Source organism: Dendrobium catenatum, unplaced genomic scaffold (assembly GCF_001605985.2).
Source record: "Dendrobium catenatum unplaced genomic scaffold, ASM160598v2 fragScaff_scaffold_437, whole genome shotgun sequence".
NCBI classification, from domain to species: Eukaryota; Viridiplantae; Streptophyta; class Magnoliopsida; order Asparagales; family Orchidaceae; genus Dendrobium; species Dendrobium catenatum.
The window spans coordinates 56,145-80,209 of NW_021318899.1; the positions used below are offsets into that span (position 1 = coordinate 56,145).

A 24,065-nucleotide genomic window follows, 5' to 3' on the forward strand; every position below is an offset into this window, starting at 1 on the left:
TAAATATTTAAAAAAATTAGTTGAAGAAATTACTTTATAAAAATCAAATTTTTTTTAAAGTTACAGTACTAAAAAAATTGACAGATAGCTTTTGTTTTTAGCAACGTTTTTGAAAACCGACCGGACCGGCCGTGTCAACCGGTTGAACCGACCGGCCGGCCGGCCGTTACGGGTTGCCTAAGAACCTTTCTGCAGAAGAATCGAATTGAACCGGTCGAACTCGGAAAAACGGGGCTCGGTTTATAAAAATCCGGCCCGGTTCAAATAAAACTTTACTTAGCCCGTCCCGATTTAATCCAAAAGGCTGAGAGAAGACATCGGTAAAAAACAAATACAAAATTTACACCGTGAAACCATATCCTCTACTCATTTCGCGCATTCTTCATTTCGTCCAGCGGAGCGAGGACGCACGAGAGAAACCGCGACTCGCACGAGACGGGAAGGCTGTTTTGCGGAGCGACCTGAGCCGATCGAACTGAAGGCTTCCTTCTCTTGTGCAAGTTCTCCTCTCCTACCCACCGGAGTTTTATTTTTCACACGCGCTCTTATTGCAGCCGACGGTAGGCTGGTGAATCGTGATGAATTTTCTTTGTTTAATATGGAAATATGAAATTGCAGTTGTGTGTTACAGATTAACTACCTTGTTCATGCCCATCTTTAGCTAGACTATTTTGGTGTCGAAATCGATTATTTGAATAATTTTTCTATGTATATCACCATGTAAATCATTGAAGCTGGACTCATTTTCTTGTTTTTTTTACATCTATTAATTTCATTTTCCTTCAAGACAACACCCATCAATAAGGACTGATAGCCTATATAACATCTATTACACTTTTAAACAAAACAAAATTGAATGGCTGCACATATCACGTCTGCATATGGATATGAGGTAAATAATGTACTTACTTAATACAATAAAAAGAAAAGTTACTGGTGTAATCAAGGATGCACAATGGTGAAGGAATGCTTAGAAGAAATCCATCTATGCATTGAGTCATTCGAAATTTTTTCTTCAATCCATGTGGAATGCTCTGCCATGGCGTGATAAAATTGCAATTACGTAAATATTATTGAAACATCTGAAATGCTTCTTAAATCTAGGATCATCAGCTTAGGAACGTAAATAGGCCAAACTGGATGGGCCAAGTCTTTGAGGTATCAACTATTCTCAGCTGTTTTATGTCATCCTTTAATCGAGTTTAACATGATCTGAGTCAAAAAATTGCATCTCAAACATTCAAATTATTTACAAGTCAAGCTACAATCAAACATTTAATCTGGCTCAATCAAAATATATATGAGAAGTGCCAATATTTTTAATCTTGAAACTCTATATTCCAACACGCATTTATTAAATAATATTATGCATAAGTGATATGATTCTTAATAAAGTTTTTTTTTTAAGGTTTAAATATTAATATACACATTCTAATTTCTAAGGACTAAAAGACAACACCTCAACATCTCAACATTTTTACATACTATTCTTGGCAGTGAAGATGATGCCGCATACTCTCTCATGCATTAAAATGGCCCAACGACATATTTAAATTATCTATCATTTACCAGTTTATAGAAGAATGCTTATAAGTATTTCTGTCTGCCTTTTAAACCATACTTTAACTTTTATATGATTTATGCATTGTTTATTAAAATTGTTTATGTTCTGATTGGTGTTTTTTGTCGTTCCCACATACCTTAGCAATTGTATAAAAATGGATCTCACCAAAGTTTGTCGCTTCTCTATGGTGTGCGTGAAAGATTGATATTCGCTTGAGCCCATCTGTAGTGAAAAAAGGTGCGAGATGGAATAAAAACACAATAGGATTTCTTTATGATGAATGTTACAGTGAGCGAAGGAGAGCAATCAAGATAATGTTTAGGAATGTCAAAAGGTTCGTACGAAACCTTACACAAGTATTTTATAAAGAAGAGATGGTACTCAGCTAAAGACAAGGTAATAACATTGTGCGCATATTTTCTAAATCCACATTTTAGTTTGATAAATGACAATTGCCAAAAACTGAATACTGCAAGGTTTAACTGAACTGAATTGGAATAAGATTATATGTCCCAAACCAACACATGAACAATGAATGAAGTTAGGCTTTTCCGTGACAATTGAGAAGCCTTTGGGAAACCAAATTGCTTAAGACATGGCTAAAGAAGCAGCCTTGTTAAGTGAATAAAATATGTTAGAATGCATTATTCTATCATGCCATATCAAATAATTAATTAACTAATATTATCTCTTTTATATGACATTGTGGAAGATGTTTCGGTCAAAGGCCACCAAATTTGCAGAAATTAGTGTTAGAATTCTTGCAGCGCAACATTCTTCCTCTTCTGGATGTGAAAGGAATTGGGTGTATTGACAGATCATACGAAGAGAGAAATCATGAGAATCATCAAGGCTTAATGATCTGTAATTTGTTTCCGATAAACTCAAATTTGAGAATATTGAATACCATGACTTGTATTTATATTTAGATTCCATTTTGAGTCCAAAGATTGTATATCTAATTTCTTCTTATTATATTTAGATTCAAACAAAAAAAGAAACTATGATCCTTTGGATCTTATACAAGCATAGAGATGGGGATTTTTGGTTCCTTTGAGGAGAACCAGTTTCAGAGCTTATTTGGAAGAATTTAGAGATGAAATATATCGAATATTGTTATTCCTGTGCTGAAGATTAATATAGTTCTACTAAAGAACATCAAAGTAAGTTAATAATTTTAGTTTTTAAAGGAGTTATATCATTTGGAAAAAGATGTTAATATATATATACTATATTTTATACTTCTTAAATCGATGCAGGATGCATGATGTCCTACGAGGATATGTTCGAAATGACAATGAATACAATTGACAATGAAATATTGCAGCTTTTGGAGGAAATGTTTTGAAGAACCAAAGATTATGGCTAAACTTTTATGCTTTCAAATCTAGGAACGACTCTAGATTTATTTTGATATTATGTTTAATTATTGAAGCTTGACTTGATATGAATATGTATGAACATTTTGTCGTTGAGACAAAACTATGCATTTGTTATGTTTTAATTGACTATTTGAAGAGAACTTATACTCACTATATGCATTGTTTATGCTTCAAATTGATTTTTTATTTACTTTTTAATAATATTATATTTATTACTCACCGGTTCGACCCCGTTCAACCGGGTTCGAACCGTGAACCCCTCCTTCGTCCGGTCGTTGTCCGGTCCGGTTCTGGAAAAAACCTTGAGTTTTTTAGCTTTCGATAGCATGTTGCATTTGCGCCATCATTTATGTTGTTGTAAGTATTGAAATTAAATTCAGCACGTTTAAATATAAATATAGTAAAATTTTATTTGAAATATTTTATTATGTTTGATACATCATGCAAAATATCTGATCGGCGACGAACTCGAGGCGCAAAAGGCAGTTGGAACTTCAAATTTAATTTCGGAGCATCCAAACTCCGATTTCAACGAGCTGTACAGGTCCCAAAAAAAAAAAACTTGAGCGTCCCAAAAATACAACCCAACCGACACCAGATCAACCCAATCCGAGCCCAAATAAGTCCGATCAGGCTCAAGTGTGGAAGTTCAAACAAACAATTGATTACCAAACGGTCTACGATTTTAATGAGCTATATACCTGACATCGAAACGCTCGACGAGAGCAATCAACCGAGCCCAAGATCGCTAAATCGCAGCATTAAAGGCCTGCAAATGGCCAACGGAACGGTGCACGATCGAAGGCGTCACCTATCGGTCCGTCCCATTCGAGCACTCTTATTCGCCTCGATCTCACACTATTTACGAGACCATCCATTCTCCAAAAAATCTATAAATAGAGCCTCATCTTCACAAGAGAGTGATCAACAAGAGAGAGAAGAAGAGAAAGAAGGGAGAGAGAGGAAGGAGCTCCTCCTCTGACAGCACCGGGACTCAACCGTCAACACCTCGGCCGACCATCGCAGGACCTTGCGTCGGACCACCGCAAGCACCTCCGGACCACGCGCAGAACCTTCGCCGGTACACCGAGAACCTCGCCGGACCACCACCTTAGACGCCACATCAGCCCCTAGCTCTACTGAAGACCCGCGCCTCTACGAAAGACCCGCGTTATGTTCAAGGGGCCTGAACTCGTCCTACGTGCCTACCAACGATACCTGATCCTATCAGGACCAAACGGTTCAGTCCCTACGTTCCTGCGAAAGACCCGAACGTCCTACTCAAGGGCCCTGACGTTCAGTTCCTACACCACCCCCTCCTTGCAAAAGAACCCGACATCTTATCTAAGTAACGATGTAATCTGATCACCCCTTGGAGCGTGATTCAGCTCTTTGTAACCAACTGAAGTCTAGTGGAATTCATTTTTTTCACGGTGGGGGGGAGCTTAGGTTGCCTTCGTGGTATTTTCCCTCCCTTAGGGGGGCTATTTCCACGTAAAAAATCCTTGTGTTCTCGTGGTTGCTAGATTATAGTTACAACGCTAAGAGCAGAATTAAATCTCTTTCGCGCGTATTTTCTAGCCCGCAACAGATGTATAATTCTTATTATTATATGCGATCGAAAATAAAATGATCACATAGTATTTGCAGAATTTTAAAAAAATTAAGAAAAAGTATGGTAAAATATCTATTTTTATTGTTTATTTTCAAAAGTAGAATAAAGGTAGAGAGTGTAATGCTCTAACAATTATTGTGAAAATACATACATGCATTACTAACTGTTGTGCTGAAATGTAACCAAACGAAAAAAAGTATTTTAAAATATGAAAATTTGCAATTTTTTCTTGAATTGAGCACTTCTACGATGTACTTTTCCGGAGCGTTGCCGGGAGCGTTAGATTTAGAGACTAGCCAACTCTTAAAAAAATGTTGTTGCGAGTGTTATGTACTTGCTCAGCAGTAATTATTTGATTCGTAATGTAGCGCTAGGCGCTGGTGTGAACGCTGTGGCTTAGGACACTTATGGTTTATAATATAATTATATTATAAAGTATCCTGACAACTACTCCCTTGTTGTCTTTGCTCTGGGACGCAATAAGAGGAGGAGAAGAAGGAGAGAGCAACAAGAAGAAAAAAAGTCAAGAGGAGCAAAAGAAGAGAGAGAAGAGTTTTCAGGTCATTATTGTCGTCATCCCTTTCAACAAAAATTGTTGCTAAGATGTAAGTAATTTCCTCCTTACTTGTTTGTCTTTGATTGACTTTTGATAATTTCTATAGATTTATTTTTTCTTCAATATGTTCAAAAATCGTATATCTCTTCATTTTGTAAGTTTTCATCAATATAACTTTTGTATGCTATAGAATTAATCATTTTGAAATATTATGAATATGATTTATATCATTTTCGCTGGTAAATAAGTTATGGAATTTGTTAAAAATGAGTAGAAAATTGGAAATGGATAACAAAAGGTCCTTTCAAGTGTCCGGAACATCTGCCACTCAAAATAAAGAGTAAAAGAAACAGAGATTATCAATAGTCCTCATCTCATAAGATACCAAGCTAGCTTCCTGATAGAATTCACAAAGCCCAACAGGAACTTCTTATTGAACTTCACAATGCTGCTACTAGCTATGCACTAAGTTCTTATCCGATTAATTACTGTAATAGTTTGTTACTTTACTCAGAACTGAAAAATTGATCAGCAAACAGTAGAGCTGAAGATCATTAAATCTGGATGAATTCGTATAATATTGTCGAGATCTCTTCAGGCCTTCTGCATTTATGAAGTGGCAACTCTTCCATCACAATAACATCTATGAAGGAAAGGAACATGCTCTTCGAAGCCACCCTTTGTGAATGTAATCCTACACGCAACAAAATGGTAGGCCAGATCTTGATCTCCACAATGAGCTGTGGGTATTAATTCTGAATATCATCCAGGGTGCACTGGTCCCAGTTCCTGAACACTAAAATGAAATATTGAGCCAACTAGATTCTGAATGTAAAGTTAGAAGCAGAACAAGCTACTTTACTGTTTCTGTAGTATTAGTCCACTTCAAAGCTGTCTGATAACTTTGCTTGAAAAATAGTTGATATCGTCTTCAGAAAGCCAGAAGGTAAGGTAAGTTTTGTTGGCTCTTCGTTCAAATGTCCTTCCCTTGTAATAAGAGGCCCTGATTTCGAGATGTAGTAACCCTTCATAGGAATCAGTTTACTTGTGGCAAACTGAGCTCAACTCACCAGATTCCTGATATCAGTTATGTATAAGTGCGATTAGAAGAAAAGCTGGCCAAAGGTTTCAAAAGCTGCGTTAATTATAGAAAACTGTAATTTGAAGTAGATCAGAGCTTAAATAATCCCAACTTGATTTAACACAAAGACCACAAAAGGGCCAGCTTGATATATTAACGCATCAAATTGTTTGAACAATTGAAAAACAGAGCCAGAAGATTCTACAATATTATTGAAGTTCCACATTCTGAACAAGAGACTGAAGAGACCTGGAATCTGGAAACGTAGAAATGCATCGCCGAGATCTTCCTCAAGGTGTCTGTTCGCCACAGACCTGCTTCCTAGGCAGGAACGGTACGCTCAAGTTCACACAGCGCTTTAACCTATCGGGTCCTGAAAACGCATAGTTCCAAGCTACAATCGCACCCCAGTCATGACCAACCACGAATACTTCAAATAAAGATCTTTTCTCATTCTTAAATAAAAAAATAAAAAAAAAGGTTATTTTGAAGCTGAAAACAGAGGAGAGAGAGAGTTGATGTTCTGGTCATACCTGCTCTTGGCGAGAGAGTCCGATGAGGGCGACGAGGTCACCCACGAGGTGGAAATTGAATAGCGGAAATGTCGCCGGCGCTCTCGGTCGTCTCATAGCCCGCGGAGTCGGGGCGACGGCGCGGTAGCCGCGGCGCGCGAGGGATAGTATCTGGTAGCGCACGAATACCAAGCTCTGGAATCGTGGAGAGTAGCACCACCGGCCCTTCTCCCTTCTCCGCAATGCATCTTTATTCCGTTCACCTCCACGTCCTGTTCTATCCCTTCTCTCTCCATCTCTCTCTTTCTCTCTCTCCGCAGTTGTGCAGTTATGGAATTTCTTCTAAATCCTCCGTCCTTGGAATCTCTGGTGTTCACGGGAGATTATTGGTTAGGATATCTACACGCTTACATTCGTGGTCGTAGACTCGTGACTGGGTGTAGTGTGAACGTACTAAGTACCAAACTAGTATTTAGCTCATCTGCTTGATAGCTTAGTACAAGCTCAAGTATTCGAGTATGAGGTGATTGTGACACATTTTCATTGCTCCTAACACGTCAGGTGACATACCAATAATTTCTCCGTGTTAAGGGCCGATCCAGCTCTATTTAGCGAGCATAAAAATTTAATTAATTAGATGAAAATAATATAATAATAAAATCAAATAGTATTGATACGTTCTAAAAAAATTATCTTGATCGGTACGAATCTCAAGCAAAATCAAGTTGAAAACTTCAAATTAAAATTGGACCATCCGAACTCCAATTTTAGCAACTTATAGTCGACACTGAACATCGTCGAAAATAAGAAACCAACGACACCAAATTCAACTCAATTCGAACCCAAATGAGTTCAAACATCAAGGACTGGAAGCGCTTGTTGAAGGTCGAACCACATTGGGTAACTAAACGGTTTCCAAACATGACGTGCTTATAGTCGAATCGAGTGGCCGACAAGACAAATCCAACGCAGTCTAAGCGTTGAATCCGACATCATTAGACATTCAAATGTCGACGAAGGGCCACGATCAAGGGTCATATCGGTCGTCCATCCAACCACTCCCCATTGACCCTGATCTCTCACATATTATGGGTCATCACTCAAGAATCTATAAAATAGACCACTCATTTCTTTGAGGGGGGGGGGGGGCGAAGAGAGAGAGAGTTAGAGAGAGAGAGAGAGAGAGAGAGAGAGAGAGAGAGAGAGGAATAGTAAGAGCGCGAGGAGTTGAGAAGAGATGGGGAGAGAGGAGGGAAAAGATGGGAAGGAAGTTTATAAGGCGACGAGAGAGGAGAGGGAGAGAGAGATAGACTAGATTAGAGATGGAAGAGGACGAGAGGGAGGAGAGAGAGAGGGGTGGGGGGAGGGATTCAACATCGGCCGTCCATCCAACCACTCACCATTTACCCTTGATCTCTCATCTATTTTACAGGTTATGCCACTCCAAAAATCTATAAATAGACCCCTCATTTCTCTTGAAAGGGGACCCAAGCAAGAAGAGAATAAAGAGAAGGAAGAAGCTCCTCCACGACCAGCACCTGAGTTCCGCCGGACCACTGCCTGTCATCGTTGCTCCGCCGGACCACCACCTGAGGCCCTCACCCTCGCAGGACCACCGCCTTAGGCCCTCACCTCTGCCAGGCCACCGCCTGATATCGGAGTTCCGCCGGATCACCGCTTGAATCCCTCACCTCCACCGGACCACCGCTTGAATCCCTCACCTCCACAGGACCATCGCCTGACGTCGTTGCTCCGTCGGACCACCACTTAAGGCCTCACCTTCGCCGGACCACCGTCTGAAGTCGTTGCTCCTCCGGAACACCACTTAAGGTTCTGCGCTCCACCAGGCCATCACCTGAGGCCCGGACTTCTGTCAAACCACCACTTAAGGCCCTCACCTCCGCCGGATCACCGCCTGTCACCCTTGCTCCACCGGACCACCACTTAAGGCTAACTGCTCCACTAGGCCATCACCTAAGGCTCGAACTTCTACCGGACCACCACTTGAGGCCCAGAATTCTGTCATACCACCACTTGAGGCCCTTACCTCCGCCAGACCACCGCTTGATGTCATTGCTCTGCCGGACCATCACTTGAAGCTCTAAGCTCCGCCAAACCACCAATTCAGGCCCTCACCTCCACCGAATCACCGCCTGTCGCCCTTGCTCCACCAGACCACCACTTAAGGCTCTGTGCTCCACTAGGCCACCACCTAAGGCCTAGACTTCTGCCGGACCACCACTTGAGGCCCAGAATTCTGCCATACCACCACTTGAGGCCCTAACCTCCGTTGGACCACCACTTGAGGCCCTCACCTCCGCTAGACCACCGCTTGATGTCATTGCTTTGTCGGACCACCACTTGAAGCTCTAAGCTTCGCCAGACCACCAATTCAGGCCCTCACCTTCATCGGATCACCGCCTGACATCGTTGCTCCGTCGAATCACCACTTGAAGTCCTGAGCTCCGTCGGACCACCACTTGAGGCCCTCACCTCTCCTGGACCACCACTTGATGCTCTGAGCTCAACCGGACCACCACATGAGATCCGGACTTCTACCGGACCACCACTCGAGGCTCGGACTTCTACTGGGCCACCACCTGAATCCCAGAGTTCTACCAAAGTATAGCCCTACTACAACGATCTTTTAGACCCCGGTCTTCTGCCGACTAAGATCCTTCCGACCTCCGTCGCCTACTATGGTCATTCCAACCTCCATCACTTGACAAAGGTCTTTCAGACCCCGGTCTCCTGCCAACTACGGCTTTCAGACTCCTGTCTCCTGCCGACTATGATCCTTCCAACATCTATCACATATTATGGTCGGTCTGACATCCATCACCAGACAACGGTCTTTCTGACCCCGGTCTCCTGTCAACTACGATCTTTTCGACCTCTATCTTATCAACTATGATCTTGCTGACTAGACAAACATGTCTATGTTGATTATTGTAACTCCACCATGTAATGCGCTCTATATGATGTACATTTGTACCATCAAGCCAAGGCCTTCTCCCTAAGAAGGATCCCATTTGTAATCGACTGCAAATACTAGTAGATTCTTTCAAACTGGGTCATGCCCCGTGGTTTTTTCCTCTTTCTCAGGGGTTTCCACGTAAAAACTCTAGTGTCTTTTATGAATGCTACACCCTCTATATATTCTGCTTGTGTGCTGAATTTTCGTACAATGCTAAGATGTTAAACTTCATATTTTTCTACCGCAGCGAATATTCCAAGACACAACATTTCTATTTGAATGTTAAATCGTACTCTAAAATTCGAGAGATAAACAGTGTAATGCCAAACAAACATCAATTTTTGTGTTAATATATAAATATAAAAATGTGAAAATTATAAATAATAATTTTTTAAAGTTAAGAAAAGGAATTTAAATGGAGAGAAATTATTATATTTTAGAGTAAACAAAAAAAAAAAAGAATTTTTCGGTTCGAGATGCCCTCAGAAAAGGAAACCTGATTTAAATTATGTATAGGAAGGATTTACACGAGATTCACGTAAGGGCGGAAGGCTTTAGAAGAAATTCCTTAAGCTACGCAACTGCAGAGAGAGAGAGAGAGAGAGAGAGAGAGATGGAGAGAGAAGGGATAGAACACAGGATGGTGGAGGTGAACGGAATAAAGATGCATTTGGCGGAGAAGGGAGAAGGGCCGGTGGTGCTCTTCCTCCACGGATTCCCAGAGCTCTGGTATTCGTGGCGCCACCAGATACTATCCCTCGCCGCCCGCGGCTACCGCGCTGTCGCCCCCGACCTCCGCGGCTATGGAGACACCGAAGCGCCGACCGACGTTTCCGCCTATTCAATCTTCCACCTCGTTGGTGACCTCGTCTCCCTCATCGACTCTCTCGGCCAAGAGCAGGTATGACCAGAACCTTCAACCTCTTCTCTCCTCTGTTCATCACCTTCAAAATACTTTTTTTTTAATTATTTTTATTTAAGAATGAGAAAAGATATTTAATTTGAAGGTATTCGTGGTCGGTCATGACTGGGGTGCGATTGTAGCTTGGAATCTATGCATTTTCAGGCCCGATAAGGTTAAAGCGCTAGTGAACTTGAGCGTACCGTTCCTGCCTAGGAACCAGGGTCTGTGGCGAACAGACACCTTGAGGAAGATCTACGGCGACGATTTCTACGTTTCCAGATTCCAGGTCTCTTCAGTCTCTTGTTCAGAATTGGAACTTCAATAATGTAGAATCTTCTGGCTCTGTTTTTCAATTGTTCAAACAATTTGATGCGTTAATATATCAAAAGCTGGCCTTTCGTGGTCTTTGGTTAAATCAAGTTGGGATTATTTAAGCTACTACTACAGAAACATGGACAAGTAAGCTTGTTCTGCTTCTAAACTTTACATTCAGATCTAGTTGGCTCAAATATTTCCATTTTATTGTTCAGGAACTGGGAACTCAGTGCACCCTGGGATGATATTCAAATTAAAGTACCCACGAAGTTCATTGTAGGAGATCAAGATCTGGCCTACCATTTTGTTGGCGTGAAGGATTACATTCACAAAGGTGGCTTCAGAAGAGATGTTCCTTTCCTTCAAGATGTTATTGTGATGGAAGGAGTTGCCCACTTCATAAATCAGGAAAGGCCTGAAGAGATCTCGAACTACATATACGAATTCATCCAGAAATTTTAATTGATCCTTCAGCTCACTGTTTGTTGATCAACTTTTTCCGTTCTGAGTAAAGTAACAAACTATTACAGTAATTAATCGGATAAGAACTTAGTGCATGGCTAGTAGCAGCATTGTGATGTCAATAAGAAGTTCCTGTTGGGCTTTGTGAATTCTATCAGGAAGCTAGCTTGGTATCTTATAGTTGAAGGACTATTTGATAATCTCTGTTTCTTTTACTCTCTTATTTTCAGTGCAATGTTACGGACACTTGAAAGGACCTTTTGATAATCATTTCCAATTTGCATTTTTTTCTACTCATATTTTCAAAAAAATTTCATAAACATATTTAACCAGCAAAAATATAATAAAATCATATCATATCATTCAAAATGATTGATTCTATATTATGAAAGCTTACAAAATGAAGAGATGATGCATTTTTGGCATATTTAGAAAAAATAAATCTATAGAAATTAATCAAAATCATCAAAAACAAAAATAAGAGGATAGTTACTTACAATGCTTAGAACAATTCTTGTGAAAGAGATGACAGACAAAAATGACCTGAAAACTCTTCTCTATGTTCTTCTCTCTCCTCTTCTTTTTTCTTCTTCTTGCTTTTCCTTCTGTTCCTCCTCTTATTTCGTCCGGAGCAAGATAACAAGGGAGGCAGTGGCAGGGATATTTATAATAAAAAATATATAAACACTATAAGTGTCCTAGCGCCACAGCGTCACACCCAGCGCCAAGCGCTACATTTCAAATCAAGAATTACTGTTGTGCAAAGACTCAAACACCGCAACAACATTTTCTAGTGTTGCTATGCTCTCAAATCTAGTGCCACAGCGTCCACAAGTACATCGTAGAAGTGATCCAATTCAAACAAAATTTTAAAATTTTATATTTTAAAATACTTTTTTTTTTTCAGGTTGATACATGCGGTAATAGTTTAAAAATGCATGCCTCCTATACAAAGCATATGTAATGTTCACAATTAATTTGTTAGTGAAGAAGTATAAGAGAAGAAAGGAGAACAGAGAAACAGAGAATACTTTCGTATATTTTCAGTTGCTGTTTACATACAGAGTTTGAGTTATATAGAGACAGAGCTAATGCATTTGAGCTTAATTACAATTATACCTATTGAACATTCTAGATATAGTAAACAGTTAAGTAATGTCTTTAAGTCCTAATAGTTAGACATAATGAACTCTCCACCTTTATTCTAACTTTTGATAAAATACATAAAAATAGATTTGTATCATTCTTTATTCTTAATTTTTGAAATTCTGCATAACAATGTGATCATTTTTATTTGATCAAATATAAAATAAAGAATTAAAAATAATAACAAAATATTTCAAATAAAACATTTTACTTTATATTATACTTAAAACGTGCTGAAAATTTAATTTCAATACTTACAACCAAAATAATGGCAATCAAACTTGCTGATCGAATAGCTAAAAACAAAAAGCTATTGTCAATTTTTTAGTACTGTAACTTTAAAAAAATCGATTTTTATAAAGTAATTTTCAACTAATTTTTTAAATATTTATAGTCGGCCAATGAAACTTAGATGTTACGTAGGGTAGGGGTGTCAATTCAGGTCAACGGGTTGGGTTCGGGTCCAATCAGAGTTGACCCGGGCGTAAACAGGTTGATCCGAACCCGACCCATTTAGCTAGACGGGTCAGAACATACAACCTGAACCCGACCCGCACTAGTTATCGGGTTGACCCGACCCGACACGACCCGCAAACCTGAATTGATCTGGATTTCCTCTCCACAATTCCGCATGTTAAGCCGCACGCGCCGCATAGGGACTAGTGGAGGACTTGGAGCGGACTGACGTGTAGGAGGCTAGGAGGGGACCGACGGTGCAAGCAACTCGACGACGTCGACGTCTCGACGAAGTGATCGCGGACTCGCGGTCCCGCGGAGGAGCCGGAAGCGAACCTGCGATGGTTGGCCCGATGCGAACGGCTGGCTAGGCGGACCAGACGACGTCCAAAATCCCTTGGGAGTTGAGGCCTTGATTCCCTCCCACTGTCCCACTGGACCCAGATGACATGACCGACGTTCAATCTGATCAATCCCTCGTTTCCCCTCCCACCGTCCCACGCACGGTAAAAATTAAAATAGGCGGAGCAAAATGCCTATCTCGAGTTAGATTTGAACGCATCCGTGTTTTAAACGGGTCAATTTCGAGTTGCCGAGTTGACCCGGATCAGACCCATTTTTTAAAACATGCCTAAAATTTAAACCCGAACCCAAGAAATGGGTCGATCCTAGTTCGGATTGGGACAATAATTGACACCCCTAACGTACGGGAAAATAATAAAATTGATAAAATTCACCAAATCCGCCTTATGGACCCCTTCCAATCCCGCAAAGTAGACGCCGCCGAATAAAATCCAAAATTGAAAGTCGTGATGTGGCGCATTAGTATTAGTTTCCGGAATCACTCCGCACCTAATAATTTCTCCTAAACTGAAGTCTGCGGGGAGCGAAAACAGAGAGCGAGATAGAGAGACACGGAGATGGAGCAGGAAGGGATTGAGCACAGGACAGTTGAGGTGAACGGAATAAGGATGCATGTAGCAGAGAAGGGAGAGGGGCCGGTGGTTCTCTTCCTCCACGGTTTCCCGGAGCTCTGGTATTCCTGGCGCCACCAGATACTCTTTCTCGCAGCCCGCGGCTACCGTGCCGTCGCCCCTGACCTCCGCGGCTTCGGCGATACGGAGGCTCCGCCAGACATCGCTGCCTACTCCATCTTCCACATCGTCGGCGACATCGTCGCCCTGATTGATTCTCTCGGCCAAGACCAGGTTTGGCAACTCATAGAGCCCTCCTTCCTGATTAAAAAAAATGATTTTGGGAAAGAAGAAAATAAAAAAATCGATTTTTGGAATTAACTGAAGGTGTTTGTGGTGGGGCATGACTGGGGAGCTCTCGTGGCTTGGACTCTTTGCGCTTTCCGGCCTGACAAGGTTAAGGCTCTGGTGAACCTTGGCGTCCCGTACATGCCCCGAAATCCTGCTGTGAGGCCGGTTGATGGCTTAAGGGCGACCTACGGCAACGATTTTTACATTTCCAGATTCCAGGTTTCTTCACTTTCTCTGCTTCTCTATGGATTAGAATTCTGTAAGCTTTCATTGTTTGCCCCCTTCTATATTTTTACTGATAATTGTTTAAAGTTTCGAAATTATCATACTTGGGGTTTTTTGGCTATAAATAAGATTTGGTATACACTATTAATTCAAATATTCTATGAATTTTCACATCCTTAAACTATCCCATTCTTTGGGCTTTCAAAACTTCTGTAATACCAACCGCATAATTGTAACTCGATCAGGAGCCTGGAGAAGTTGAAGCTCAGTTTGCCCAAGTTGATACCACACTCCTCATGAAGATTTTGTTAACATCGTTCAGCCCGCAGGCTCTGTTTATACCAGAGAAAGGGTTTCCTGGAGGACTTGGTGAAGAAATCACCTTGCCTTCTTGGCTTTCTGAAAATGATATCAACTACTTTGCAAGCAAATTCAGTAAGACAGGTTTTGCAGGTGGAATCAACTATTACCGCAACATGAACAGGTATGTTATTATGTTCCATTAATTGATATCAAAATGCTGTATATGTTAGTCCATATTTATATCAAGTTGTGATTTAGACAAGTCAGGGAGATTAAGGTTTCGTTTGGGACGACTTTCTTACTACTTTTTAAAGCCACTTTCTAGTAAAATAAATGAATTTTTTACTAAAAAGTTGCTTTAAGAAGCCGTAAGAAAATCTCCCCAACGAAGCTTAAGTCCAGCACCAATGAATTTGTCCAAATCAACTTTTTTTTTTTTTCAATTACCTATTTTAAGTGAACTAGTCGTGTGTGTGCTCAAATAAATCTCAAACCTCATAGATATTCCCAACATACAGACCGTTAAACTCTTGAGGAAAAAAAAATCAACAATCAGGTGATGCACATTAGAGACAACAAATGGCAAACTCTAAGATGAGCACTAACACAAGTGTCACATTAGACAATGGGAGCAACGAGTGTGTTGAAATTGCATGATCTATGGATGTGTGGACCACTTAGGACTTATGATAATGTGTGTTATAGATTAGCCTTCTTTTTTTAGATCCAAAAATTTCCATCTGACCAAATTCGCGTAGTGACCTCAAAGTTGATAAATCAAGTAGATGGTAGGCAAACTACGACACGAGTTGATGCATCATTAAAAAATTATTTTGATTGTACACAAATCTCAATGCATTTTTTAAATTGGAACTTCTATAGTTAAATTCAGAATCATCCTAGCACTGATTTCAACAAGCTCATAGTCAAACTAAGCGTATTGATGAGAAGATCCCAACGACACTAAGTGGCCCTTTTCAACTTCAAATGATATTAGATCAAGCACTTGAAGCACAATAGAGAATTTTAGGGCATTTTTGGGATAGTTCCTATGAATCTCATCATGGGGAATACTAACCTACCTCTGAGTAGTTGATAAATAGCTTCCTCTCCCTATAACACTACAGAAACAAAACTTGATGACCACTTTTCACCGAAACAATGTTCAATTGATGCCTTCTCTGCCTAAACCCTAAAGTTTCTGATGAAATTTTGATCATTACATCATTAAATGTACGAGCATGTTTACATTAAAGGGTTTAACTTTATTTTCTTAAGGAGTTGCAAAATCTCCCTCACTTAACTAATTAACGTCTTCTTTAGTTTCCTTAGCCCACAATTATCCATCGGGTAGATAGCATTCTAAAAAGATAGAGCTCCTATCTTTTGGCTTTTGTGTAGCTCTGATACCATGTATAATAACTAAAACTCTCAACCATCGAGATATTATTCGTTTTAGCCTATTAGATTTATGATTTTGTCTCCTTGGTGTAACTTATTACCCTATGAGGCTCCAATATTAGCCCGTTTAATTTTATAGATTCTAATGAAATTCTAAACATTACATCAAAAGGCACATCGATATTTAAGAATTTAATTTTATTTTCTCAAAGGGTTCACAATTGGATCCCTTAATAGTCAACAGAGTTCTTGACTGGAGGAGCAAGAACTCAATTCTAAGAGAGCAGAGAAACAAACGAACAAGTAAAAGAAAATAATTCTATTCCATATGTTATCTCATTACACAGATAAGTATTTATAGAAGAACATATAAGACAGGTTGTTTAACAAGAGGTGCAAGATCTTGAAAGCTCCGTACATAAATGCCATGTCAGCAATATTAAATGCTGATGTGGACGTTTGTTCTAACAATAGTAATCTTACTTCTTGTAGCCATGAGTAGAAAACTTTTATTGTTTTCATTTTTCAGTATTTATGACGACTTTCCTTCTGAACTCTTGGCGTTAAATTCCATCTCTTGTACCCATCGGTGCTGCTGTACTGCAGGAACTGGGAACTCACTGCAGCGTGGACTGGGATTCAAATAAAAGTACCCACAAAGCTCATTCTAGGGGATCAAGATCTAACTTATCATTTCATAGGCTTAAAGGACTACATAGAGACAGGTGGCTTAAAGAGAGATGTTCCATTGCTTGAAGATTCTGTTTTAATGAAAGGTGTTGGGCACTTCATAAACCAGGAAAAACCTGAAGAAATATCTCACTACATTTATGAATTCATCAAGAAATTCTGATCATTCTGATCAATGATCGTTGGTAAACTTGTGCTATTTTTAAAGCTTAATAAGCTCACTCATGGCCATCTGATCAAACCTTTGTGATCGATTTAGAGCTCTTAATTGTTGTAAAAAATGATCAGCATGATTAACTTCTCTGCATGGACAAGCTCAGATCAAAATTTGATTTGTTTTGCCTTTTAATGCCATGTGATGAAACATTTGTGGACCTAATGGTATAAGAAAATGCCATGATTTGTGGATATATCAGCTTGGCGATAAAATCTTTCTTATAAAATTTGTGTACCAAATGGTTTTTTTAGAATGAGTTTTTTAGTTATATTAAGCTTCCCCGTTTGATGGTTTTTTCTTTAAGAATATAGTTATTGAAGATTAACGTTTCATTTGGAGTGGCTTTTTTAATGCTTCTTAAAGCAACTTTCTCTTAAAAATTAAAAGTTTTATACTAAAAAGTTGTTTTAAGAAGCATTAAAAAAAAGTCATCCTAAATGAAGCCTAAATCTAGTCATTACCTATCATCTTCTTAATTTCCTTGGCTTAATTTTTATCCTAGTCAAATGCTTATTGAAAATTTATCTAAATAATCTATTCGGAACAATTTTTTTATTATTTTACTTTTCAGCCTGCAATGATAGCGCTAAATGTGAAGACCCTCCATCCAACCAAAATTTTTTTATCAAACTTGTGCAATGGTAGCGTCGCCATCATTTATACAAGCAGATCCTAAAGATCAATCATGTGCATCAACTAGGGGTATAAACGAGTTGAGTCGAGCTTGAGTTATGCTTAACTCAAATTCAAATGGCATGCTCGAGCACGGCTCGTGTCAATGGATGCAGGCTCGCCAGCCAACTCATTAGGCGTAAGAAGATTAGGCAGACGTTCACTTCCGATTTTGGTTTCGGGCTCCGCTTTCCGCATTTCAGCCGCTCAACAAGTCAACTAATCGAGCAGCGACTCAATTGAACTCAAGCTTTATTATCCAACAAGCTCGTAAATCTGCTCGAGCTCAAAACTCGATAAACTCAGCTCTTGAACTCGTTATTGGGTCAAGCTCGAGTAGACTTGCGAGTCAGCTTGACTCGTTTGCACATCTATAAATCAATACAATAAATTCAACTCTCCAATCAGTCGATTATTTTTTAATAGCTTGAAAAGAATAAGAAAATAGTAAGATCGTGGCCCCGTGCTGGGAAAGAACAAGGACACCATATAATAAATGTCAAAAACTTCTACTAATCTTTGGAAAGGATAGAAGCAAGTACAAATCACATGATTAACGAAGGCTTTCTTCCCTCTCTTGACGGAAAAATTATTAGGTGCGGAGTGTGCACCGTCTGCACAAATATGAGTATCTAGCGGTACCCAACGGTACCGAGTGCCGGTACCTAGCTTGGAGTAAGGCTTGTGCGGACGATTCTCCCCGTCCGCACTCCGCACCTAATAATCTCTCCTTTTGACGGCATAAATTATTACGTTAGGAATCTTGATGATAGAATCATTTGAATTATAAAATTATATATTTATTGTATATTCTCATAAAATTCATACGATTCTCTTATTGAAACTTATACTTGGTATGTAATAATCTCTCCTTGAAGGAAGAGACTAAAGAAAAATAGAAAATATCTTTAAAACCTTTCCAAAAAAAATTAAAAGTTCAAAGAAGTGAATTTGATCGCATTTTTTGCTAGGATTAATAAACTCTAAGATCATCTCCACCGAATTGCATAGAGTGTTATGCCGTCTGTAATTAGGGGCGAAACCAATCATAATTTCAGGGGGGGGACAAACTTATAAGTAACTATTGACAGATATGTTGGGGGTCCAAGGAAGTAGCGTCCCCTGGTGGGATTCGATCAGACCGGTTTTTGGCTAGGATTAATAAATTCTAAGATTATTAAACAAATTTTGATTTACTATTTCTGTTTATATTTGGTTCATCATTTCCTAACAATAATATCTTTATACAATATATTTAATTATACATGGGGCAATTGTCAAAAGAATATAGTATTTTAAAACTTTCAGGTGAGGCAATTTTTTGAAAAATCTCTTGTAATAAAGACTAAAAAATATATTAAATGGGACAAATTACCTAAATAATCGTATAATAAAAAAAATGTGAGAGGTGAATAGTGCAACATCAAATTGATTCCATTTTTTTGTGTTAAGAAATTAAAAAAAATGTGAAAGAATATACATAATATTCTTTTTTTTTTATGTTAAGAAATGGAATTAGGTTGGAAAAAAATTATGATATTTTAAAGTGTTACTGTATTTTGTAGTAAGAAACGAATTTTTTTATTAGAGATGCCATACTAAGAGAAAACTTAAATTATGTATAGCAAGGATGGCGCGAGATTCACGCAAGGACAGAAGGCTTTAGAAGAAATTCCTGGAGCCACACAACTGCGTAGAGAGGGAAAAAAAGAGGTGAAGATAGAAAAAACTTTCGAAAAAACAGACAAAAATTCAAACAAGTCAACTTGAACATATTTTTGGCCAGGATTAATAAACTCTAAGCATCTTCAACATAATTGTATATGGTGATGCCGTCCGTCATTCGTTATTGATACGTCATCAAAAAATTATCTTGATCGGGCACGAATCTCAAGGCAAAATCAAGTTGGAAACTTCTGAAATTAAAATTGGGACCATCTGAACTCAGGTTTCAGCAAACTTATAGTCAAACTGAACGTCTCGGAAAAACGAACCCAACGACACCAAATTCGACTCAATCCCCCAAATAGGTTCAAATCAAGTCCGAAGCGTTGTTGGAGGGTTTGAACCACAATTTGGATTACCAAACGGTTTCCAAACATGACATGCTTAAAGTCGAATCGAGTGGCTCGACGAGACGAATCCAACGAGCCCAAAATTATTGAATTACAACATCACTAAGACATCAAATGTCCATCAAATGGTCTATGATCAAGGGATTCAACATCGGCCGTCCATCCAACCACTCACCATTTACCCTTGATCTCTCACCTATTTTACGGGTCATGCCACTCCAAAAATCTATAAATAGACCCCTCATTTCTCTTGAAAGGGGACCCAAGCAAGAAGAGAATAAAGAGAAGAAAGAAGCTCCTCCTCGACCAGCGCCTGAGTTCCGCCGGACCACTGCCTGTCATCGTTGCTCCGCCGGACCACCACCTGAGGCCCTCACCCTCGCCGGACCACTGCCAGAGGCCCTCACCTCCGCCAGACCACCGCCTGATGTCGGAGTTCCGCCGGACCACCGCTTTAATCCCTCACCTCCACCGGACCATCGCTTGATGTCGTTGCTCTGTTGGACCACCACTTAAGGCCCTCACCTTCGCCGGACCACCATCTGAAGTCGTTGCTCCACCGGACCACCACTTAAGGTTCTGATATCCACCAGGCCATCACCTGAGGCACAGACTTCTCTCAAACCAACACTTAAGGCCCTCACCTCCGTCGGATCACCATCTGTCGCCCTTGCTCCACCGGACCATCACTTAAGGCTCTGTGCTCCACTAGGCCACCATCTAAGGCTTAGACTTCTACCGAACCACCACTTGAGGCCCTTACCTCCGCCAGACCATTGCTTGATGTCATTGCTCTGTCGGACCACCACTTGAAGCTCTAAGCTCCGCCGGACCACCAATTCAGGCCCTCACCTCCACCGGATCACCACCTGTCGCCCTTGCTCCACCGGACCACCACTTAAGGCTCTATGCTCCACTAGGCCACCACCTAAGGCCCGGACTTCTGCTGGACCACCACTTGAGGCCTAGAATTCTACCATACCACCACTTGAGGACCTGACTTCCACTAGACCACCACTTGAGGCCCTTACCACCTCCACCAAACCACCGCTTGATGTCATTAACTCTGCCGGTCCACCACTTGAAGCTCTAAGCTTGACCGGACCACCAATTCAAGCCCTCACCTTCGCCGAATCACCGTCTGACATTGTTGCTCCGCCGAATCACCACTTGAAGTCCTGAGCTCTGTCAGACCACCACTTGAGACCCTCACCTATCCCGGACCACCACTTGATGATCTGAGCTCAACCGGACCACCGCATGAGGCCTGGACTTCTACTGGACCACCACTCGAGGCCCAGATCTCTACTGGGCCACCACCTGAAGCCTAGAGTTCTACCAAAGTATAGCCCTACTACAACGATCTTTTAGACCCCGGTCTCCTGCCGACTAAGGTCCTTCCGACCTCCGTCGCCTACTATGGTCATTCCAACCTCCATCACCAGACACAGGTCTTTCAAACCCCGATCTCCTGCCAACTACGATCTTTCAGACTCCTGTATCATGCCGACTACGATCCTTCCAACCTCTGTCACCTATTATGGTCGTTTTGACCTCCATCACCAGACAACAGTCTTTCTGACCCCGGTCTCCTTTCAACTACGATCTTTTCGACCTCTATCTTATCAATTATGGTCCTGCTGACTAAACAAACATGTCTATGTTGATTATTGTAACTCTCACCATGTAATGCGCTCTATATGATGTACATTTGTACCATCAAGCCAAGGCCTTCTCCCTAAGAAGGATCCCATTTGTAATCGACTGCAAATACTAGTAGATTCTTTCAAACTGGGTCATGCCCCGTGGTTTTTTCCTCTTTCTCAGGGGTTTCCACGTAAAAACTCTAGTGTCTTTTATGAATGATACACCCTCTATATATTCTGCTTGTGTGCTGAATTTTCGTACAATGCTAAGATGTTAAACTTCATATTTTTCTACCGCAACGAATATTCCAAGACACAACATTTCTATTTGAATTTTAAATCGTACTCTAAAATTCCAGAGACAAACAGTGTGATGCCAAACAAACGTCAATTTTTGTGTTAATATATAAATATAAAAAATGTGAAAATTATAAATAATAATTTTTTAAAGTTAAGAAATGGAATTTAAATGGAGATAAATTATTATATTTTAGAGTAAAGAAAAAAAAAAGAATTTTTCGGTTGGAGATGCCCTCGGAAAAGAAAACCTGATTTAAATTATGTATAGGAAGGATTACACGAGATTCACGTAAGGGCGGAAGGCTTTAGAAGAAATTCCTTAAGCTACGCAACTGCAGAGAGAGAGAGAGAGAGAGAGAGATGGAGAGAGAAGGGATAGAACACAGGATGGTGGAGGTGAACGGAATAAAGATGCATTTGGCGGAGAAGGGAGAAGGGCCGGTAGTGCTCTTCCTCCACGGATTCCCAGAGCTCTGGTATTCGTGGCGCCACCAGATACTATCCCTCGCCGCCCGCGGCTACCGCGCTGTCGCCCCCGACCTCCGCGGCTATGGAGACACCGAAGCACCGACCGACGTTTCCGCCTATTCAATCTTCCACCTCGTTGGTGACCTCGTCGCCCTCATCGACTCTCTCGGCCAAGAGCAGGTATGACCAGAACGTTCAACCTCTTCTCTCATCTGTTCATCAATTTCAAAATACTTTTTTTTTTAATTATTTTTATTTAAGAATGAGAAAATATATTTAATTTGAAGGTATTCGTGGTCGGTCATGACTGGGGTGCGATTGTAGCTTGGAATCTATGCGTTTTCAGGCCCGATAAGGTTAAAGCGCTAGTGAACTTGAGCGTACCATTCCTCCCTAGGAAGCAGGGTCTGTGGCGAACCGACACCTTGAGGAAGATCTACGGCTTCGATTTCTACGTTTCCAGATTCCAGGTCTCTTCAGTCTGTTTTTCAATTGTTCATTTGATGCGTTAATATATCAAAAGCTGGCCTTTTGTGGTCTTTGGTTAAATCAAGTTGGGATTATTTAAGCTCTGATCTTACTTCCAAATTACAGTCCTTTCTAATAAATTAAACAGAGCCTTTTGAAATCCTTTGCCAGCTTCTTCTTCATAATCGCACCTTATACATAACTGCATATCAGGAACCTGGAGAAGTTGAAGCTCAGTTTGCACAAGTTGATACAGAATTCCTTATGAAGAGGTTCCTGACATCTCGAAATCCAGGGCCTCTTATCATACCAAAGGGGAAGGAATTTGAACGAAGAGCCAACAAAGACATTACCTTACCTTCCTGGCTTTCTGAAGACGATATCAACTACTTTGCAAGCAAATTTATCAAGACAGGCTTTGCAGGTGGACTCAACTACTACAGAAACATGGACAAGTAAGCTTGTTCTGCTTCTAAACTTTACATTCAGATCTAGTTGGCTCAAATATTTCCATTTTATTGTTCAGGAACTGGGAACTCAGTGCACCCTGGGATGATATTCAAATTAAAGTACCCACGAAGTTCATTGTAGGAGATCAAGATCTGGCCTACCATTTTGTTGGCGTGAAGGATTACATTCACAAAGGTGGCTTCAGAAGAGATGTTCCTTTCCTTCAAGATGTTATTGTGATGGAAGGAGTTGCCCACTTCATAAATCAGGAAAGGCCTGAAGAGATCTCGAACTACATATACGAATTCATCCAGAAATTTTAATTGATCCTTCAGCTCACTGTTTGCTGATCAACTTTTTCAGTTCTGAGTAAAGTAACAAACTATTACAGTAATTAATCGGATAAGAACTTAGTGCATGGCTAGTAGCAGCATTGTGATGTCAATAAGAAGTTCCTGTTGGGCTTTGTGAATTCTATCAGGAAGCTAGCTTGGTATCTTATAGTTGAAGGACTATTTGATAATCTCTGTTTCTTTTACTCTCTTATTTTCAGTGCAATGTTACGGACACTTGAAAGGACCTTTTGATAATCATTTCCAATTTGCATTTTTTTCTACTCATATTTTCAAAAAAATTTCATAAACATATTTAACGAGCAAAAATACAATAAAATCATATCATATCATTCAAAATGATTGATTCTATATTATGAAAGCTTACAAAATGAAGAGATGATGCATTTTTGGCATATTTAGAAAAAATAAATCTATAGAAATTAATCAAAATCATCAAAAACAAAAATAAGAGGATAGTTACTTACAATGCTTAGAACAATTCTTGTGAAAGAGATGACAGACAAAAATGACCTGAAAACTCTTCTCTATGTTCTTCTCTCTCCTCTTCTTTTTTCTTCTT

General features: G+C 40.1%; 2 protein-coding genes across 5 annotated transcripts in view; both read left to right on the plus strand.

Annotated features, from left to right (window-relative positions):
- Window positions 1–10,285: 10,285 nt before the first annotated feature.
- On the plus strand, window positions 10,286–23,743 carry LOC110099869 (epoxide hydrolase A). Of its 3 annotated transcripts, none has more exons than XM_020827169.2 (4): window positions 10,286–10,588; window positions 10,695–10,877; window positions 22,872–23,155; window positions 23,227–23,743. In XM_020827169.2, exons 1-4 carry the CDS (start codon window positions 10,301–10,303, stop codon window positions 23,471–23,473), a joined length of 1,002 nt encoding a protein of 333 aa, XP_020682828.1. In that variant the 5' UTR covers window positions 10,286–10,300; the 3' UTR covers window positions 23,474–23,743. The 3 variants fall into 3 exon arrangements, with proteins under 3 accessions (XP_020682828.1, XP_028550109.1, XP_028550110.1); XM_028694276.1 differs by lacking the exons at window positions 10,286–10,588; window positions 10,695–10,877 and adding exons at window positions 22,040–22,412; window positions 22,520–22,702; XM_028694277.1 differs by lacking the exons at window positions 10,286–10,588; window positions 10,695–10,877 and adding exons at window positions 22,041–22,412; window positions 22,520–22,702 and having other exon boundaries at window positions 22,914–23,155.
- Window positions 13,795–24,065, plus strand: part of LOC110099870 (epoxide hydrolase A) — a 24,955-nt gene continuing 14,684 nt past the window's right edge. Inside the window, exons 1-4 of one of the 2 annotated variants that reach the window (XM_020827171.2) lie at window positions 13,797–14,178; window positions 14,272–14,454; window positions 14,706–14,944; window positions 16,771–17,264. In XM_020827171.2, coding sequence (XP_020682830.2) covers window positions 13,891–14,178; window positions 14,272–14,454; window positions 14,706–14,944; window positions 16,771–17,017 — 957 coding nt within the window. In that variant the 5' untranslated portion in view covers window positions 13,797–13,890 and the 3' untranslated portion in view covers window positions 17,018–17,264. Of the gene's footprint in view, window positions 14,179–14,271; window positions 14,455–14,705; window positions 14,945–16,770; window positions 17,265–24,065 lie in introns of those variants that run through there. The other variant, XM_020827172.2, reaches the window with a different exon arrangement.

Bases quoted from the DNA above. Each gene is read 5' to 3' on its own strand.
- LOC110099869 (XM_020827169.2), top strand. From the start codon at position 10,301: ATGGAGAGAGAAGGGATAGAACACAGGATGGTGGAGGTGAACGGAATA. The intron at 10,589-10,694 runs GTATGACCAGAA...TTTAATTTGAAG, and splicing joins ACTCTCTCGGCCAAGAGCAG to GTATTCGTGGTCGGTCATGA. The intron at 23,156-23,226 runs GTAAGCTTGTTC...TTTATTGTTCAG, and splicing joins TACTACAGAAACATGGACAA to GAACTGGGAACTCAGTGCAC.